Source organism: Lagopus leucura, unplaced genomic scaffold (assembly GCF_019238085.1).
Source record: "Lagopus leucura isolate 7727_CA_CO unplaced genomic scaffold, USGS_WTPT01 Super-Scaffold_100002, whole genome shotgun sequence".
Lineage (NCBI taxonomy): Eukaryota > Metazoa > Chordata > Aves > Galliformes > Phasianidae > Lagopus > Lagopus leucura.
Window position 1 is genome coordinate 39,950,393 of NW_024962263.1, and position 21,850 is coordinate 39,972,242.

Genomic DNA, 21,850 nt, shown 5'->3' on the forward strand with positions numbered 1-21,850 from the left:
AAACCATAGTGTTAGGGCAATAATTTATTCTACACATAAATGTGTCATCCTTGTCTTCACAGCATAATTACGGCTTCCATTAATTCCATCCCTGTTACTGCACAACCATCTTTTAGTAGACATTGGCCACCAAAACCCCACTGCTGAAGATCTGCGGCTGATCCCTTAAGACGCCCTTAGCTGATGCAAACCTGCTAGGGTCCATGTGATTCTGCTGCTACTGCTGCTGCAAGGATTTTTATTTTGCTATGCAAGTTTAAAGTGTTGTTTTCTTTTGCTGTATGCCAAAACACTACTTAGAATAGGTGGAGGAAATCAATAGCGCAGCTGAAAAACTGGCAACCATTTTCAGTAAAAGGAGTTTTAATGCTCATTTGAACAAGGAATACAGTACTCCAAAGTCTGAAATAGTAAATTTCAACTGTACATGTAAAGAATCAATGAAACTCATTTCATTCCGATCACAGGACCACTTTATTCATCTTTTTATTCTCCCTAGCAGATGCCAAAAGAGTGCTCAGCCCTTCCAGATTCTATCCTCTTCTTGAGGGAAGAAAGCATTCTTTTCTTTTCCAGGCCATGGGCTATAACACTTAAATCAGGAATTATATGTACTCCTGCTCTCACATCGTGGTGAGCTTAAGTACATTATAGCTTTATTACTTAGCAGCTAACATTGGTATGGAGTGCATCTGTGAATAAAGTCACCTCAGGGAAGAATTTGTTCTTCATCTACTAATATCCAAAATGGTTCTCAGAAAAGCAGTACAGAACAGATCATTTCCGATAAGTGATACTTGGGTAATTTCCAGTGAATGACCCCAAAAAACCAATGTGAAGGAACAAGCACTTAGTCCATTCTGGAGTGGTACTAAACTTAATTGTTGGTCCAAGGTCACTAGATAAACAACATTCACAGTTAACTTCAGTGGTCCTTTTCATGCAGATGATGGAGAACAAGAAAACAAATTTTGACATTAGAACTGCTGTGGATATGAACTACCTTAGGTGTCTGTCCGCCAGCACAGTAAGGGGCTTCTCCAATTATCAGACATTTTAATGAGGAAGCATTACAATAACGGCTTGCTCAGACAGAAAACACTAATATACCACATTCCAGCAACTCTATTATCCAGCTTTGCCTATGTCTCACGCTATTTCAAGTGTTTAAGAGTTTATATTGCAGTTCATCTCCTAGTAGGGAGCTGGAATATATTATTGGCAACCGAGTAAATCAAGTTTACTAATGAGTGTGCATGGTTTCTTTTGTATATATGGTTTTCCTCCACAGACCAATATAACTGTAGTCCTGGGCCTACACTGGGCTCACTTCCCAAAAAACAATGAACTGGCACAACATTTTCAGAGTAACTGCAGTAAAAAATAACAAGCAAAGAGCAAACAAAAGCAATTTCTCCAGAAAACCATGTTTTGCCAATAACCGTTGTTCTAAGCCAGATTTAAACAGCAATTAATAAATATTTATTTTTACATAAGCTGCCTCCAGGCACCAATTTGTCTACAGATTCTAAACATAACTTCTGCCACAATCCCCCCCCTCCTAGTAATACAATTCCATTGCTTTCCCAATGGAAATGTGGGGATGTAGTTCCTCCAGACAAATACAAGCTTCTAATGTGCACTACAGCTGCTAGTTAAAAAGCAAAATACATATTATGTACATTTGCTTAACAAAACTACATTTCTCCTGCATTCTTCTCAAGATATACCAATGTCTCAGTGGCCTACTCAGCTGATACACACACAGTGCTCCTGATGGTAGGCTTGTCTTTGGAGACAGGCAGGACATCTCACACTCCGCAGGGAGTGGCCTCCAAGCCTTCCTGGCCTTTGCACCAGAACAAGGAGGAAGCACCACCTCACTGGGCAATGTCACTCTTTGTTCTCTGCATTGACAGGGTGGCACCTGAGCTTCCTTCAGCTGTGGCCACGCAGGGTGGCTTCATGGCAGCATGGATGCATCGAGTACTGCCTCGAGTTCTGTGTGCATGTTTGTGTGCAGCGGTACTCACAGGACATGAAATATTAGAGAGTGTCCAAAGGAGGGCTTCAAAGATGGAGAAGGGTCTAGAGGGGGAAAGTGTATGAGGAGCAGTTGAGTTCCCTGGGTGTGCTCAGCACAGAGCAGAGGAGCTGAGGGGAGGCCTGATGGCAGCTGCAGCTCCTCACAGGGAGCGGAGGGCAGCGCTGAGCTCTGCTGTGTGTGACAGCGACAGGGCTGAGGGAACGGCATGGAGCTGTGTGAGGGGAGGGCAGCTGGGGGTGAGGGACAGGGGCTGCACCACAGGGCGGTGGGCATGGAATAGGCTGCACAGGGCTGTGGGCACGGCCCCGAGTGCTGGAGTTCAAGAAGCATCTAGACCATGTTCTCAGATACGTGGTCTGATTTTTGGGTGGTGCTGTGTGGAGCTGGGAGTTGGACTTGATGGTCCTCATCCCTTCCACTTTGAGATATTCTGCGATGTCTGGGCGGAGTCAGCTCCAGTGAGTGGAGAAAAGAGATATCTTGCTTTAAGAACAAGTACTGCAAAACACAGAGCAGTCTCATATCAAAAGTTCATATCCAGAGAGCAAGCGTACTGAAGACATAGATCAGTGAGGGCATTGTGTGTTTTTGCTTCTTTATTAAAACATGCTACTTGGCAGATGCTTTCTACCTACCAACTTATTTCTCTACACCCAGCCCCTGGAAGATCACACTTTTATGTGGTGACAAACACCTTTTGTTTGCTGCAACATGAATTCAAGGAAACTTCTTTCTTTAAAATAATCATTACATTCAGGATGGGCAGATTCATCTTTGTATTCCTTAATCAGAAGCATAATGAGTTGCTTACTGTACAAATGATCCCACAGACTGACCAGAGAGCCTCCCAGCGTCGCCCTCAAGACGCAGGAGAGGTTTCCTAAATATGTTTCAAAGTCAGAATCATAGTCACAGAATTGTCTGAGTCAGAAGGGACCTTTAAAGGTCACCCGGTCCAACAACCAATAGGGACACCTACAACTCCACACTGGGATGGCGAAGCCAGGAGACTACTTCGCAGAGACTGACCTGCCGTTCCGCGCCCAGTAGCCCGCGTGCCCGCCTCCCCGCACGCCGCTGAAGGCAGCACAGCCTCAACCCGCCCACGCCCCAGCCGCACTGATTCCGGGAGTGTCCTCATGCCGCGCTGTAAGCCGGCGGCGAAGCGGGGCGGGGCTAACATAGAAGGGATGCGCGGCTAACACGTAAGGGGCGTGGCTATCAACTACGCAGGGGTAACCGCCAGGGGGCGGCGGGGTTGAGGGGCCGCTGAGGCCCCGCTTCGATCTTCGCTCACAGCCGACTTCCGCGGTGACGTCATAAAAAATCGCCGCCGCCAGCCCGCCTCTTCTCCTCGCGGCGCTGCCAGGCCTCGCGGCCACCTGCGGGCGGCGCCCCATCTCCCAGGTGCTCACTCCTCCTTCCGCTCCCCGTGGGCGTGGCCTAGGCCGCCCTCGCCAGGGGGCGGGGCTACGCATGCGCCCGGCCGTCGCGGGAGCCGCCGCGAGCGTATGTGCGCGCGCGGCGGCGGCGGCAGGGTGGGCAGCGCGCGGGAGCTGGGCTGGCGGCGGTTCTGCTGCTCTGGCTGCCGCCATGTCCGCCGTCATCGAGCGGGAGTTCCAAGAGATCGACGCCACGAACGAGTGGCAGGCACGCTATCTGGTGAGCGGAGAAGGGGTTCGATCGCCCGACGGGGAGAGGGCCGCGGTCCGCCGGCGCCCGTCGCCGTTATGCGGAGGCTCGGCGGAGCGGAAGTTGTAGGGGCGCGAGTCGCTCTCCGGCGCACGCAGCCAAACTGCGGGCGGGCGGCGCGCATGCTCCCGGGCCTCGCTTGGCTTTTCCTTTTCCCTTCCCTTGCGGGGAGGGGTGCGAATGGGGCAGCACGCAAGCGTCGCCGTGGGGCCGTTGCCGCCGCGCCTGCGCGCCGGCCGGCAGCGTGCGTGCGAGGAGCGCCTGCGCATGTGCGGCGAGTGAGGAGCGGGGCTTGGGCTGAGGCGGGCGGGCTGCCCCGGCCCAGCTGTGTGTTACAGCCGACCTTCCCCGGGCTGAGCCGGTCCGGGCCTCTCGCTGCGGGCAGCGCCTGTAAGGTGCTTATAGATAGTACTCGAGCTAGGGTGCGTGCTACGTTGCTCTCCCAAATGAGGAGAAGTATTGCGCAGCAAATTTCAGTTTCCTGAACTCAAGCAGGATTTTTCTCCTCAGTTAAATTATTACAGAATCACGGAGTGGTTTGAATTGAAAGGAAGCTTGAAGCCCACCCACCCCACCCTGTGCTGTGGGCAGGGCTGCCACCCAGCAGCTCAGCTGCCCAGGGCCCATCCAACCTGGCCTTGAGCGCCTCCAGGGATGGGGCACCACAGCTTCTCAGGGCAGCTGTGCCAGCGCCTCACTGCCCTCTGAGCCGAGAGCTTCCTTATAACATGTAACCTAACTCTCATCTTTTATTTTAAAGCCATTCCTCTGTGTCCTGTTACTATCAGGCCATGTAGTAAGTTGGTCCCCTGCTGTTTATGATATCCCTTTAAATAGTGGAAGGCCTCAGTGAGGTCTCCCTGGCGCCTTCTCCAGGCTGAACAAGCACAACTCCCTCAGCCTTTCTCCATAGGGGAGGTATTCCAGCCCTCTCAGCGTCTTCATGGCCGTCCTCTGGACCCATTCCAATATACTGACTTCTTATTTAGGAAGGTATTTAGCTATGACTGCGTTGTATAGGACACATGCTTGCTGTGAGAGGCATATGTTTCCTGAAGAAAAAACCCAGCTGAATATTAGGGTTTTCTTAATTCTTCTTGCTGAAACCTTTGTCCTTCAGTTCCAAGAATCTTCCTAGGCTTGTGGTAGAAGCTTGGAATATTTATGAAATTGTAAGTCTATTTCTGAGCACAGAAAATGCCTGTGCTTTTTAAAACAAAATGCTTCCTGTTAAAGGATGATGATGATGATGATGATAATTAAAAAGAACCTACATTTGAGGGAATTTGTCTGTGAATGCTTGCCGTTTAATTGTTGAGCGTGGAGGTATTCCAAAAGCCTGTAAGGCATTTAAGCTAGAAGAGAATACAAGTTCCATTGTTCTGTACCAAAATCAAAATCTGGTTGTGTAACAGATTGAGTGATTTATGTGGAGGTATGTAGAGCACTGATGGTTGGACACTTGCTGCTCCATATTGTAGCTGTTGTTTTTCACAGATTATCATTGCACGTAAGTCACAGCATAAGGCAGACATTAAAAAAATGAAGCTTCTTTACATCTGTTAGATTTCCAAAGTCCTGTTTCATTGTGTTCCTGGTATGAGAGTATCTCAACTGATTAATAAGCTTGCAAAGATGATTGTTTAAGCTGGAGGACAGAGAACTCCTATAGGAATTTAATCTGAAAAAAAAACCCACCAAAATATTTTTAATTTCATATCACTGCGTGTCAGCTGAGTACAGGGATATGAAGACACCAGTCAGTCCGTAAGAGGCTGTTTGTCAATAGCGTGCTGTCTGTGTTTCTGTGTTTTCACACTTACAAATCTGCTTCTTAGTTTGAAGGTGAAGTTGTGGAAAAAGACATTCTCATTAGAATCAAGAAGCTTTAGAAACACAGAAAAACCTTCCCCATTTACAATATGTAAGCAGTATTACTTCTTTAAAATGATGTGTAAATGAGTGTGTTTAAATATCTTCCAAATGCAGATTATCAAAGGGTTTGTGTTAATGCCTGAGTAGAAGCTGGCTGTGATTTCTGTATTGATACAAGCTCACATTCGAGAGTAGAGATGTTCTCTCTTACAGGCTCATGTTTAACGATGGCTGTTCAAGATGAACTGTTGAAAGACCTGTAATAATTTTGTGGCTATTAATGATGTTATGGCTGCAGCTAACTAGTTCAGTTTTCTTTGTGGTGCTTACGTTGCCAGCTGTACTCTTAGTTCAGACTTGTACTTTTTCTGGGAAATAGCTTGCAAATCTCAGTTCAACAGTAAGCATGAGAATTACCTTCCCTTCCCCCCCCACCCCCTCTCTTTTGTTTCTGCTTTGTCAGTTACTTACCAAATTGTGCATACGTTGACCAAGTGTAAAAAGATCTAAATGACAGCAGTATGGCTAAGAATGGCTTGTGTTTTCTGGGTGAAAGTAGCATTAGCTGTAGTAAAAGTTGGTTTAAAAGTCAATAATGGTATTAATAACTGCAGTTAAATAACTGAGCTTGAAAGCCTTGTGATAGGTTGTATAGAATATCAGCCTTAGTGTGCTTGGTGGCTAGAAATAAACTGTATTTTTGTCTTTTAAAGGAAATTCGGCATAAATCCAGTGACTACCCTCATAGAGTTGCAAAATACCCAGAAAACAGAAATCGAAACAGATACAGAGATGTTAGTCCATGTAAGTATCTTTTCAGTATTTACAGCAGTACATTTTCCAGTTTATTTGCTACCGAAGCATGTGAAATATCTTTTTCAACAGTGTTTTCTTCAGAAACTTTAATCCAGTATCCTTATGAAAATACGCATGAGCAAAAAATGAGTGATAGATAATTATAGCTAGAGAAAGCTACTGTATATCACTTTCAGAAGGACTAGGGGAAAAAATGAAAACAGATTTAACCTCTTTCAACTTCAGTTTTTTATAGAAAACTTCAATGTTTGCGTGTCTTTTTGTACTATGTTTCCCAGAGCAGCAAAATCTCTCATAATCCCATTGTTCTTGGATCTAGAATTTTTGAAGAGTAGTTGATTCATTAGGGCTTTTTGTTTGAGTGCTTGACGTGAGTACCTATTGTATATTTTGGAGAAGTGCTGAAGTCCTTGTTTCCAGTTGAAAGCTGTGGTAACAGCATGTGTATAGCACTTCTCAAAACTATGCACAGAGTCTCGAAGTGAGTCATGCTGTTCAGATAGCAGTGCTCATGCTGATTGTTAGGCAGTTGCCAGACAAGGCCATTACTTGTATGGTGTATTCCTGTCAAATGGGTCCACTCTGGCTTAATGCTGAGTCTAAATACTGTGCCATCGTGAAATGAGAGTTCAGCACAGACCCTCCTTGCTGTGTCTGTGTGGCATTTCCCATCACCATCCTATCTGAGAAATGTGCAGCTCTGAAGATGATACCTCAGGTTAGTTGAGGCTTACTGGCTCCTGCTGTGTGTCCAGCAGAATGTGCTCAGGACCTGAGTGCCCTGATAGACCTTAGTTAACCTATGTTGGTCAGTGTGAGACCTCATGTCTCAGGCTAACTGTCCTGTTAGAGCACGGTGTTGGCTTCTTACCTGTGATAAAGCAGGTCGCATTTCATTCACTTTCTGTTTCATACCTAAATTGAGGCAGATTTTGAGAAGGCAGGAAATTGGTTTTGAACCCCTGAGACCCAAAGTCTATTCCTGTGTCTGTCATCTGCAGCTTTTGTAACAGAAGTTGTGCTCACTTTTTTTTTGTCCTTTCCCACATCTCGCATTCAGTTAATTTGTAACAACTGCAGAGAGAAGGGCAGCATAGTTTTAAAACATGTTTTTTTTTTCTGCATTTCTAAAATAAGGAAAACTTCTGTTATTTCAGTAGCATCTGGAATACCTGCAATAATATCTTAGATGATTGGCTTGTAGTCATCTCCTGTAAGAATGTGAGTTGGTGGTTGGGTGTTTTTGTTTGTTTTGTTTTCCAAAATTTTCCTTAGTCATGATATATCTTTCACAATAGTGGACACTTCTGCCCTGAAATGCTCCATTATCCAGAAGGAAGTGATGCAACTGTAGTAAACAATGGGTCCAATATAACAGCAGATAGACAGTTAAATAAGTCTAGTTCTGAAGTAGTACCTGTGTTCAGGAGAACTATAGTGACATGCTAGTTGACATGAAGTTTAACAGTGAGCCTTAGGAAGCATGTCTCAGTTTTTAGCGTGCCTGGAAGAAAGGAGGTTTGAACTGAACTGCCAAGATATGCCCACAGAACTGGGTGCCAGTAGCAAGGCTCTATGAGAACAGAGCAAAACAGTCTTTTATCTGATTACTGTTGCATTTTATGTGTATGTTTTCAAATACCAGTCATAACTGTTCCTTTGACAGTGGTGGGAAGTAGGAGGAGACCTGGAAGAGAATAGATGATAAATGACATTCTAATGTTTTGGTACCAAAAACTTCAAAGCAGTTGGGGCAGAACCTGGATTTCTAATACCTGATGGTCTTCCGGAATAGCAGTTATTCCTATGCTAATTAAATATATTACAAAACATGTGATGTAATTTAATAAAAATATTGTATTTCTCCGTAGCCAAGAGAAAATGATTTGTCTGTCTATACAGCAAACAAGCCAGTCTAAAATGTGAGATGGCGTGTCTGTAAGAGGAAATGCAGGGATTGTTCTGCATTGTGGAAAAGGTGCTTTGGGTTGGTTTGCCCTACTTCAACTATAATACACAGAGCATGCACATTAAAACTGGTTGTATATCATGTACCTTTCTAGGTAAAAGATGGTTGCAGTTGGCTGTATGAGGCTAATTGTCTGCCCATTACAATTGAGTGAGTCTTATATTGTCTCCTGTTTCAGAAGTATTTTCATTAGTGTCATTTTCCTTGCTAAGGAGCTACAGTGTGTATTTAAAAATAAATAAATAAATAAATTAGTTGGAGAAATGCCCTCAAGAGTAATTGCCTAGCCAAAAAAACAGTAGTCATGCAGTCTGGTATGGGTCTAGAATGGGGAGAGGAATATCTCGGCAGTGTTGCAGTATTGAAACAGGAAGTTAATCTGAAATAGGTTTGGTTTGACAGTCAGTCATTTCCTGACAGATGAAACTGTTTCTCAGAAAACATTATTCAGAGGAAAATAAATTACAGGGCTATTATTCTTTATTGATACCTTTATTGAAACTCTTAAGACTTAATACTTTCCTTCTAAATCTTATCTTTAGCTCGTATCAAAGTAGTCCAGTGTCTTAGGTTGACTGTAAAGACCTTCAGAGATCTTCCTACTGCATTCCCAGGTTCAGAGGCAGAAAGGGAATCCCCCCTCAAGTAAAATTGTCAGGATTTCTTTTTCTCCCTCTTGTGAGAGATGGCACAAGTTAGTTTTCTCTTTAGCCCTTATTTATGACATGGCGTGTAGCGTATTTTCTTAGGTCATCTGAACACTTTCACCAAATAGATCATGTTGCTGTTGGAGAATCTTAAAAGGTAGTGATTTCTCTTTGTTTTCTTCAGGAGGCAGCTAGTAGACTTTGTGTTGGATCTTTCAACTGTAGGCTTATAGTTGTTGTAGAACATATGCCAGGGAGAGAGGAATGTGAAGAGTACTGTTCTTTATGAGAAACCGAGTTGGAGCTGATGTGGATGGTTTTGCACTTAGCGCTGATTATTTATTATGGCAAAATGTTCCCTTTTTGTCCTTTGTTTCAAGTTCATGCCTGGAGGTTCTGTCCAAAATAAGTCTACTGCACTTCTTGCTGTCCATCTTAGAAGCTGAAATTAATGTGGTGTTTTTTTTTTTTTTTTTTTTTTTGCATGATTATCCAATGATTCTATAGGACATGTTGTTACCAGAAGCATGTTATAAATAAACAGTGTGTGTTGCTTTTGGAGATATTTCTTTCTTAAGGTTTGGGGAAGAGGGGAGTCGTCCTGGCACTGACCTAGACTTTAGAACAGGAGAGTTCATTAGGAAGGGACTGTCAAAGATCATAGTCTGAGCGCTTCAGAGCTAGTCAACATTTAAACCATGTTGATGGTGCAGATTTGTGTGAGCGCAGCATGCAAGCTCTTGTTTGTGGCTGGTGAAAATACACAGCTAATGGTGGTGACTGTTGATAAACAGTGTTTTATAGCTCCATCAGGTAGTGTTACAGAGCTCTTTGTGTCTGCTGTAGTTTCCATGGAAATACATACAGCATTATTTTCAGAGCGACCTACGTGTTTCAGTATGAATACATTCCAGTTACAAGCTAAGCCTTTGCCGATGTATCATGGTGGCATGTGCTGCATGCAACCATTGGCAAGGTGAGGAAAGCTGCTTTGCCTTTCCTTTGCCTTAGGCTCCCTCTGAAACCATTTGTCTGAAAGCTGTGAGCGTACATCCGGTAACGGAGGGCTGTGATTTGGGTAATGCAGCAGCTCAGGTAGACCAGATTTAGATTAGTGAAATGAAGGGGATTTACTGGCAGGGAGTGAAGCGTCACACAGGGTCACTGGGATGGCTTATCGCTGCATGTTTTATTTGTGACTTTCTTTAATCCACTAAGTAGCATGTCACCCTTCCCTGTTATAGCACCATATTTGGCAAGCAGACTTCTCTTGGACAGAAGATGTTTTTTAGGTTATGCAGCGGTTTCATGTTTAGAAGTGCAATTGATTTTTCTGAATAAAACCTTTCATTAGTCAACTGTAAGGTCTATGTCATGTGAACTGCCAAACATTCCTATCTCTTTTTAACTGGATACCTCACTTTCCTTTTTGCAGGGGTGGGCAATGTGCAGTGTAAAATCTTGGCCTTGTGTGAGATGCAGGGAGCGTTATAGGTAACAGTGGAGGGAAAGGGTTTTGCCAGAAGTGGGTAATAAGAGCTTATCTCAGACAAGGTGGCTGTGGGAGCAGTGTTCTTAGTGCGGGAGCCAGAATGCGAAGTGTTCTTAAGGTTGCCACTTCCTTTTCAGCTGTGTAATTTGTCAAAATAGGGAAATTAACACTTCAGAAAATGAGTGCTGTATTTTAGCTGTTGTGAGCTTGGCAGTGTTTAAGATAGATCTTTTAGATTAGATTTAAGATATGTTTATCGTTCGTCTAAATCTGAAGTCCTGTGTAACTGGAAATGATTTACATATGAGAAAAATGTTACAGCTAACTTGCTGTTGAAGGTTGGCTCGCTTCATTTAATTCAGCCAAGCAAGCCAGAACTTGAATGAGGTTTCTAGGTCATTGTGTCCTTTAGGAACCCATTCCCCTGAAAGGGAAATCAATATTTGCTCGTGGCTTTCTTTGTCCCCTGGGTATGCCACCGTATTTGGAGGTTTGCCTCTGTTTTGACCGGGCAGGAGGAGGGAGAATTAACTGTTAGGAGTTATTTCCAAACTTTCTTTGTAATGTTAACAGAGCAGAACATAGAAGAGGCTTAAAAATAAAGCTGAAAATGTGTGTAAGTGCTACAGTACCAAGTCTTGTTAGGGCCAGGCAGTTATCTCCTGCTGGCAGCAGAGCAGCAGCTGCTGCTGGGTGATCAAACTGTTAACAGTGCCTGCTTACGTCACCTTTCCGAGAACACTAGTACCGGTATGTGTGATTTACTATAACAAGATCTTAAGTTTTTCCTGTTGGCAGATGACATGTAATATTTACAAAGGTCTTGGTTTCTCTCCAGTAGAAACATTTCAGATAAAGTGATATATGAAAGGAAAAAGTAACACTTGAATTTCCAGATAAAATAATGCAAGGACACATTTTTACCTTAAAACACATCTTAAGTCTTCTGTCTTGACTGTTGGTTTTTTTTTTTTTTCCTTCATACGGGCATACAAATTGTTATAAGACTCCTGAGAGTCAAGATGGTGCTGTCTCACATCTGGAATGCTAATGAAAACAGACAACCTGGTAGCTTTCTCATTCTTTTATATTAAAAATAGCTTTACAGCATACTTCTGTGCTGTACACAAAAAAGCTAGAAGCTAGACAACCTCAAACCTTTGTCCTCTGGGGGAGAAAATGAAGAATTTCACTGTTCGCTTTCTTCTGTGAATCTGGTAAGGTGACCATATATTTAAGAGGCTGAGGAATATGTGATGTAAGAACAGTCATTACAGTCTCGTAAAGGATCCCTGTACATCCTGGTAGCTTCTGGCAGCTGCCAGTAGCAGGGAGCTGAGGAAGAGTGTAAAAGCAGATCAAGGCAAAGTAAATACATTTTTCCCAGGTTTCCAAAACTGTGGAAAGTATTTGTAAAATAATACAAGCAGCCCACAGAACAAGGGGCCAGTTCATTAACTTTGTTCTGATTCTCATATAAGCTGTTTGCCCAGTCAGGGTCACGTTCATGGATTTCTTCTTAGATAAGCCTTGTGCTGTATAGGCTGGCAGTGACACAGGGACAGCATAGCTCTCCCGAGGGTGATAATCAGTGGTTGCTTGCACGAAGGTCATGGGTTTTGTTAATTTTGTAAGATAGATGTCAAAAGGAACTTAAGCTTTTGGTGATGGTATGGGAAAGGGAACAGAGGACTGACGTGCTTTGGCAGCAGCTGCGACAGCTCCAAGTAAGTTTTGTGGTCAGTGTCAGTGAGAAATTGGCATCGCACCCTGACTCACTGCTGGCTCTGTCTGTTGCTTTACAGAATGGCTTCCTGAAATGCACTCAAGTAGCTTTGTTATTGTTCCTTAGTTCTTACAAACAATCTATCGGTGGTTGAGCTTCAGGGGGTTCACAGTCAGTCAGAGCTCAGTTTGTGATATGCAATTGTGCATGGATTTCAGACAAAAGTTGCTGTTTATTTAATGGAGTCTGATAAATGGCTGACGAAGGATTATTTGCTGTGGATGAGTCTGATTACTTAAGTGCCTGGTAGAAGGCAGTTAGGAAGTACTGGAAAGTCCTACACACATACAGTCACAGTGACTTTTCATTATGCAGCATTGTCATATGACAGTCTGATAATCTTTCTCAAGTTAATGTTAGTATTTTAAAAACAATCCTTTGACTGCTTCCATCTGCAATGAGTAGCAAATCTTCTGCCCTGCTTGCAAAATCGTGGGAAAGGTAGAAAGCATGTAATAAAATTAGGCTTGTTTAATTGGAAGATTTGTTTAATAGGAACATCATTTATGTGCTACTTCCTTAGTGCTTCTAATTTGCATTGTGTTAAATGACGAGGAAAATTAAGTTCAGCAAAGCTTGATTTGAATGATTCTAAGTAGGTAATTTTTTAGCCATGTCAGTTTATGATTCTGCCTTGGCCTTGTAGTTCACTGAAGACCTTGGAATTCCAAACTTAAGGCAAACCATGCAGTGGAACGTAGCCTGTTGTGGGTTGTCATGCTGTTATATTAAGGAAATAAAATTGTTGAAGGATGGGCACAAGCTGCTTTTGTTGGTGTGGGGAACTGGCTCTTTTTTAGAGGAGAAGTGGTATTCCAGATACTAACCTGTGATGGAATGCTGAGGGCAGAATGAGTCAGCCATTGTTATCAATGTTGCATGAGGAGCTGCTTTCATGTAGCTGGCCATTTGCTTAGATAGAAAATAAATTCTTTAATGATTGCTTCGTAGGCCTAACCTCTTCTGCTGCAGAGTATTGGTGAAAGGAAAGGCATTGTTCATTCTTAAGTTTCCTTTAATTTTAGATGATCACAGTCGAGTAAAACTGCAGAACACAGAGAATGATTATATCAATGCCAGCCTAGTGGTCATAGAAGAAGCTCAGAGATGCTATATCTTAACACAGGTAAGTCATCAATCAGTCACCAATCAGCAGGTACTACAGGGAATGCAAGTATGGGGGAAGTGGATTTGTACAATGGTAATTTACGTTCGGATGATTCCTCATCACTCTGTATTATGTATCTCATGCTAACAGCCTGTTTGATCCAGTTGTGAACACACATTTTAATAAAAAGATAAAGGGGAATGTTTAAGTGTATATAATAGACTGTCTCTAAAGCTTTGTAGATATTTCCTGCTTTTCAGGTAATAATGGTTTTATACTATTAAATATAAACTTTCAGAAGTGTGTGTTATACTTCATAGCTCTGACAGTATCTCCTGTTCTCTATGCTTATATGTATGTAAATAAGCATAGCAAGTGTAAAACAGAAGATGAAGTTAAATAAAATTAGGGGTATGCATAATTTTTATACTTTTTATAAGTGTGAAAGTATAAAACAATACCACTTAATTCTTGTTTCTTTTCAGTATGCCTGCAGTATCGTTTCTTCTAACTGCACAGTAGTGTTGATGCTGAAACTAAAGCATCCGTTCCCTGAGTTTTTATTGCTTTGATTAAAGTTTAAGTACTTGAGTGATTTGTGCAGTGTGGTTGCTTTCTTTCCTGTCTTCTCTATCATTTTGTTAATAGCTTGATTAAACTTTTTGGACAAAGACTTCGGTTGGTTTCACACAGTAACACATTAGTCATGTTCAGACATTGCTTATGCATTTTCCTATTCATTTTTCTTTTTGCCACACAGGGTCCACTACCTAATACGTGTTGTCATTTTTGGCTAATGGTATGGCAACAAAAAACCAAAGCAGTTGTTATGCTGAACAGAATTGTTGAAAAAGACTCGGTGAGTAACATCAGACATTTTGCTTAAGCTGTAAAGTGAACCATGTAGGTTTAATATTGCTGAACATACAGATTGATTCTTATGGGTAAAGAATCAACACTTTTTCATTGCTGCACAGCATAATATGTATATACTATACCATTAAACAAAGTGATGGAGCTAAGGTAAAACTGATTTCACTAAAACCAACATCTAGTATACATCCAGAAAGGTGAAAGTAACATGGTGAAAAAGGAGTGCATAGAGACATAACTAAGATGAAGTAGAAGCAATATAAATTTTTAGAAATTAAAAAAAAAAAAAACCAAAAAAACAACACCCAAGTGGGAAGATGCATTTGAGTTAAAGCTTTAGATTGTTTCAGAGCAGTGTGTTTTTGTGCAGTGTTAGGAACTGTGCATAACAGGCCAGGCTGCCTCCACCAGCTGTTGAAGTGGTCTGATTATTTTGGATTACTTACAATTGGTGGTACACATAAAAAGTATATCAATCTTCTGTTATTGTGTAGGTTTTTTCTACTAATGTGCCTGAAATCACTGTGGATTTGAATGATAAATGCATGTCATTTTGTGGAGTTTTTTTTTTTTCTTTCCCTAGGGTGTATTTGTTAGTGAATTTTTTTTGCCTAGTCCATGGACAAAGTCATTTCTTTACCTACAGTGAGTTTGAGTGCAAAGCAAGAGGAGTAAAGGATGAGGAAGTTCTGCATTGCTAATTTGTTCTTGTTTCACTAAATCTTCCAATTTTCAGCGAGGCTTAGGGAAATAGGCACAACGTGTTGCATCACTTCTGTAAATGTGCAGATGTCCATGTCAGAAATGCAGGGAAGAAGTGTTGAAATAGATGAGTAAAGATCTCTGTAAGAGAACTAGGTGGAAAGCTGGGGAAAGGGTGAAGGGTTAAGGTCTCAAGACGCACTGGAACTGTCATGAAGGAGAGAGTGAACAGCTGCAGCTGGAATGCCTAGCAGCAGTTGAAACTGTTGCAGTCACTTGAGTGTAAACTTTACAGGATCTGAGAATTCCTCAAACTGGGAGCAGGTAATGTATACTGTATTTAAAGGTCTCAGAATTTGGTAGCACAAATCCCAGGGTGCTAGGGTATGTAACTATATTTTTTTTCTTCTTTTTCCACATAGGTGAAATGTGCACAGTACTGGCCAACGAGAGGAGAAGAATTTATGATGTTTAGTGAAACAGGTTTTCGTGTGAGGCTAGTATCGGAAGAAGTCAAATCCTATTACACTGTTCACCTACTGCAATTAGAAAATATCAACGTAAGCTTTTGGAGTCTGTATATCTCATATTCCTGACCTTAAGTACATAATGCAAAGCACTTAGCACACTGTCACTGCAGGTTTAATAGAGCTTTTACACTGAAAATTATAACGTGTTTTGCTTTTAATAATGTTGAAGATGAAGTGTGGCATATAGCAAGTGAGTAAATCTCAATCTAAATGTTAAGAGGGAAGTCCTGCAGCACTTCTTTTAGTATTTTTGTTTTCCATTTGGCAGTATCTTAGCGTGCTGAATTTTTATTGGTGGTAGAGGTGATCCTAAGAGGAGCTGTAAGAAATACCCTAAAAGGAAGAACCTAGGATGTTTCTGATTTCGTTTGAATATCAGAAATGATACCCAGTTATTACTATATATTTTTTAACTATAGTTTTCCACATATTTCAGTGCAGCTAAGTAAGTTTGGGGTGGGAGGGAGGGACAATTGCCACCTGTGGATAGGTAACATTATCTCCTCTTGCTTACCTCCCCTTTTGCTCCACAGGACCAACCATCCTTTTCTCTTAAAAATTAAGCACTTTGACAATTTAATCAAGTTAAGCTCAAAAAAAATTGTTCCTGGCCTGAGCTTGGGTTGGAATTTGCTGCTTCTGTTTCAGAACTGAAGACAGGATTGAAGAGCTTGTCTGTTTGTTCCAGCTATGTCTTGTAAGATATTCTCTCTCCCTATAAACCTTGCCTTATATTAATTGAAAGTGATCGTATGGCAAGTTTTATTCAAAGTTGTTTTGTCAGTGGATTTGAGAAAGGAAAGCTTGAAGAGGATTTTTCTTTTGCATGTTGTTTTATACAACTAAGTCTCGATATGTTTGATCAAAATTATTTGAATTTATAGTAACTCTTAATGATACTTTGAAACAAGTACCATTTGTTTGTTAATTTGAAACCTCCCTCACGAGATCAGCATGATAAAACTTGGCATGTTGTTCCTTGATTTATTCAATGAAAGGAGAGCTTTATGAAATTCTGACCTACTGACTTGGAGAATTTCTGTTAGTCTTTGGTTTGTTAACAGCAAAGGCTAAGCAAAAGAGCAGTACTGCTTGCAAGATAGTATTTGGGAAAGAACCACTCTTCTTTTTGGAAAGCTGAGGCAAGTTTTCCTAACTATCAAAAAGGCCTTTTTTTTTTTTTTTTTTTCTTCTAATAATGATTTGACTGCCATTGGCCTGTAATCTTGGATTTCCTGTTTTTTTTAAAGAATACAGTTTTCATGATACATCTGTGTTTGGACATAACGTTAGCTGGAAAATGCCGAGATCGCATGAGGAACAGCACAGTAGTGTAAGCACTGTAGTAGACTTCATGGCTTAAAGCTACTGAGAGCTGAAATGCCTGGGTTTACTGGGCTGTTAATGCGTGCCCCATCAGTGTTATATAGACATTCTTGTAAGTAACTTTACTCACACAAATATTTAGCAAACGTACTGTACTGAATTTTTATTTTATGCCCTAATACTTCTATAAGGTTTGAATAATGCTAACTCCAAATAATATTTTGTATGTGAAACAGCCAGAAGAAACAGAACATAATCAGTTACTTGGGGGGGGGGGGGGACAAAAACAAGAAACAGCAACATAGTTCCCAGAATAATAACACTGTGAATTGCAAGTGCAGCCTTCTGTAAGAATTTTGAAGTGTGCTATTAAGATTAGTGGGAATTGAGTATTCACGTTGAATTGAAATGTGAGCTTTAGTGTGCTCATGCACTTTAACTCTGGAGGGGGCTTTTGTGGGGACAGAATAGGAAACCATTTAGCCACTTGATGCCTGGAATATAGGATGAGTCAGAGATACAATTTTATTCTGAGTTCCAAGAATACTTAAGAAATTTTAGCATTTCCATGAAAACGCAGAGAACTTAAATCGGCTTTACAGTACAGCTATTCCGAACTCAAGTAAATTATCTGTGTTACTTTAACAAATCTCACTAATACACAAGCAAAATGAATATGTGTGAAAAGAAGCATTTAATGTTCTAACCAGTAGGACAAAATCTGAGTATTTGTTTCTAATTTATTTGTCATTTAAGAGCAGTTAGAAATACAGCTGATAGGGATTTGAGGGGTAGTGTGTGTTTTTAGGGTTAGATGGTGATATTTGACAGTTCGATTGGTTTAGATCTGTTTCGGGCAAGTGTTTGTTTTTGCTTTTGTGGCTGAAGTTGCCCAAAAACTTTGTAGAGGAGATGATGTTCATTGGTGTCTTTTTTTCAGCTCCCCTTAAGGTAAGACTGAATGTGAAGGCTTCTATAAACCCTCGCATGCAATGGAAAATAAGAGTAGAGGAAACTACTGTGCTTACATTATAAATTTGTAATAATTTACTTGAAAAGCTATTGCATGTCTATGACTTGAAGTAACACCAAGTGTAATGGAGAAGTTGATAAGTATTTTAGAGCCTTTTGTTAAATCCATGCTTCATTGGATGGAGTGACTGTTTGGTGGCTATCATCATATTCTGGGTGAGTTGTTAGGTATTCACAGGTGATTTCTGTAAGATTCCACTGTGTACAGAATGTGTAATTGATTAATCCTTTTGGCTTTCCTCGTGATGAGTACTTAAAAGAAAACTGTATTTCCAGTAACTTCTGGTGAGGTGGTCAGGTAGCGTGAAGATTCAGTGTGCATCACCCACAGGGTATAGTGCAGTGAGTGCTGATGAACTTAAGGGGAATAGGTCGGTTCTGGGGAGTTCAGGGAAGCTTCAGGGAACAAAGCAATATCAGAATCTGAGGGAAACTCAGATTTGAGGGGGGTTGGAACTACATGATCCTTGGGGTCCCTTCCAACCCGGGTGATTCTGTGATTCTGTGATTCTGTGAAACCAGAGATTGGCTCAATGCTGAAATGGAGCAGTGGAAAGGAATGAAACTTCTGTTTGTTTGTTTTTTTTTGCCTCCCCCTCTTTGAGTAACTTCTGTTCTGAATTATGTTCTGTTTCTTCTAGCTGTTCCACATACAAAATATTATTTGGAGTTAGCGTTCTTCAAGCCTTATAGAAGCACTAGGACATAAAATAATAATTCAGTACAGTACATTTGCTAAGTATTTGTGTGAGTAAAGGTATCTCAGGCTGGGTTCCTAGAAGTAGGAACAAGTAAAGCACCTCGAGGAAAGGTAGTAATCTAGATTCCTTGCAATGTTAGTGGTAGGAGACTTTAGAGTAAGGTTCCTTAATACATTTCAGGTGGAAGCACAGGATCAATGTAGTAAATAAAGATAAGATTAGAGTTGTTGTTGATTTCCAGTGTTCAACATTTTAAATGTCTGAAGAAGGTAATTTGGTTATGAAGGCAGCAATCTAATGGCAGGCCATGTTCTGTTATCTCATATATAATGTGATTTTTGTCATTGTGACTGTGTATGTATTTATGTAACTGCTGCAGTGGTTGGAAGGAATTTCTGAAACATGGCATACGCTTGTTTTAAACTCTAGGACATTCTCAGCACTTTGAAAAGTTTAAATAAGTATTTTGCTCCTCAGTGCTTATGAAATAAAGCTGAGATGTTAGGAGGAATATCATTTCCTTACAAGAGTCTGGGTTTTCCTTTCCTATATGTGCTTTACAGATTTAGAAGGCATAACTCCTAGGAGAGGATATGTACCAGCTTTGGAAAGCAGAATGTTTGTGAGAATTATTTAGCTGCATTATCTTCATTACAATTTTTCATATAATTTGAAAGCTGTTCTGTCAGGCATTAGAATGAGGAAAGAGAGAAGGCTGTGGTGAAAGTCAGTAATTTTGAATGTCAGTACTTCTGTTAGTACTCCAGAGCACACCTCATTTCTATACAAATTATATGTTAATGCATTTGAGGCCTGATGGTGAAATACAAGACCAGCACTGGGATTTGTGTGTATTTTTATTCCTTGATGTTAGACCATTTAAGTTGCCTATCAGCTATCACAGCTATTTTTTTTTTTTTTAAGGTGTGTTTGTGTGAACTTTGGCAGGTGAGCATTTTCTGTCTTAACTTGGTTTGCTTGACACCGAAAGCATCAGTTTCTTTGAGCAATTTGATAGTATTTTATTACTGTTCAGGCTCTCAGGTGACTGAATCTAAGGTGACGAGAGTTATTCTGAGATTTTTGTACCCTGCCTAATTGGATTATTGGATATTCACTGTAAAATGATTGTGGTAAGGTTTATTTTGTGGATAGGTTGCCTTGTTGCCTTATATTATTCTTCTGCTCTGATCCTTGCTAGCTTGTAACTCGGAGCATGGCTTGTGATGGTGCTGCAGGTCTTGCTATCAGTGGAGAGCTGTGCAGTAGGGTATTAACTTCCAAGTTGACCAGTTTTAGCTGTAATTATTTGCTGTAAGCTTATCGCAGTATTTAATGAAACATTCACTAGAATGGTTTGACAGCATTTTCAAAAAGTTTTAAAATATTATGTGATGACCTCTGTAGGATATTTTCTGTAGGATAGGTAGCTAGGCTTAAAGAAAAAGTGTTAGAAGAATATGGCATAGTAACTATAGAATGAACTGATTCTCAGTTGTCAAGCAGAAAAGCATTACCTGCTTAAACCATTTACCTATGTAAACCTACTTATACCATTTATGTATCTGCAAAATGTGTAGTACCTGTCTGAATCCTGAGGCTTGGCTTTTTTTCTTCAAAAGGGCATTAACATTTAAAGCTTAACAGCTTTAAATAATTGGCTGTTCCTTAACTGAATTTCTGTCACTCAACAGTTGTGACTCCTTACCAAGCCAAGCCTTTTCTCTCCAGAGTCTTGCAAGAGTTCATGTAGGAGGTACCTGTGGTGCATGGCTAGCCACATGCCCCCAAAACAAAGTTCTTCAAGAAAGAATGGTACAGTTACTCCCATAAAGACAGTATTTCAGTTGTCCAGCTTGACTGCCAAGCACCACTTGAAAGAGAGTCTGTGTGAGAGAGAAAATGTGGGAGGTTTCAAAGAGTCAAATGGGACTTGGCTGTATGTTTAAAAACTGCAAGTTCAAAGACCAGCCAGTTGCAGAGCTTTGAAATGAGACTCAGAAAGAGAGATGAGGAGACTAGATATTTTTAAATGAGCTTAAGTGATGGAAAATTCTGGAATAGATAAAGCTCTCATACAGTATGGGGAGGAAGAAAAAAGTAATTCAGTGGACTAGAGATGGATGAGATGTACAGTAGCATTGATCTATTTTTCCATTAGGTATAGCTTTTTCCAGATTAGTGTGTGCACAGGGGACACTTGGCCATGTGGTGGAAGCACCACTGTGTGTTTTTCTTTGTTTAAAGGTGAGGATGCTAGTGCTTATTACAGTAAGGGATTTAAACAAAACAAAAGAAAAACTCGACTCCATCCCACAGGTCAGCTTTATTTTCCATAGATAAGTACTGCTTTTTGTTGTTTTGAGGTATAAGGGAGGCTTTCATCTGGAATACTGTTAAGAATCTTGAGGAGGAGGAGAGAGTACAGATTACCACTTCAAAAGATCACCTACATTCAGAAGAAACACCTTTAAGCTTCTCTTTACCTATTATGTTCTTCTACCTCCCCTCTCCAGTTTTTCTCTTTATTTTGTCAATTGATGAATTATTTTTCTGGAGATTTTTCTGAGGAGATTGCTTAGTATGTTGCATTCCTTAAATTTTTATAACTACCAAACTTCTTTTCAAGAACATCTCCTTCATGATGTTTAAAAAAAGTTGGCTAGTTAAATTAACCTGGTATCATTAAAGCTACATCTCAGCTGAGAACACAGACTTTTTTTAATGCTTTGCTTCAGACAAATAAGAAAGGAAAATCCCTGTATTTATGTAATCGAGGAGGGTTTGGTAGATTTTTCCTTTCGGAAATGTTACTGTATACTCATGTACCAAGTGTGATGGGTCAGACCGTTTTCCATGTTGAGCTTTTATCCCTGAAACATCCCTGCAAAATGTTGTGCATTTAAGATTGAATTGAGTCACAGTAATAGATCCTGTTGTCTGTGGAAATGTGCAGTCTTGCAGTATCAGGGCAAAAGACAGTGTGAAAATATTCTTGTAATTGTGATAACTATGAACTGGGCAATCATAGTTTCACAAAGGAGTTTCATATGTTATCCCTCATATAGCTTGTTGTTACTGAAAAAGAAAAATAGATTTTCTGTAATGCACATACCTTAAATTGATTGATGTTTCAAGTATATGCAAGTTTACGTAGATGTTAAAACCGTGGAAAAATAGGTGAAATGGAGGGAGATTTAAAAATTCCTGAACTAAATTGCTGACCAAATTGTCTCAGAATCAGCGTGTAACAA

The 21,850-nt window shown here is 40.8% G+C and overlaps 1 protein-coding gene across 4 annotated transcripts in view; it reads left to right on the forward strand.

Moving 5' to 3' along the window:
* The first annotated feature begins 3,558 nt into the window (after positions 1-3,558).
* PTPN2 (protein tyrosine phosphatase non-receptor type 2) overlaps positions 3,559-21,850 on the forward strand; it is a 34,104-nt gene continuing 15,812 nt past the window's right edge. For 3 of the 4 annotated variants that reach the window (XM_042868957.1, XM_042868955.1, XM_042868954.1), the window contains exons 1-5: positions 3,582-3,709; positions 6,328-6,418; positions 13,350-13,450; positions 14,193-14,291; positions 15,430-15,567. In XM_042868957.1, coding sequence (XP_042724891.1) covers positions 3,641-3,709; positions 6,328-6,418; positions 13,350-13,450; positions 14,193-14,291; positions 15,430-15,567 — 498 coding nt within the window. In that variant the 5' untranslated portion in view covers positions 3,582-3,640. Of the gene's footprint in view, positions 3,710-6,327; positions 6,419-13,349; positions 13,451-14,192; positions 14,292-15,429; positions 15,568-21,850 lie in introns of all 4 variants that reach the window. The other variant, XM_042868956.1, reaches the window with a different exon arrangement.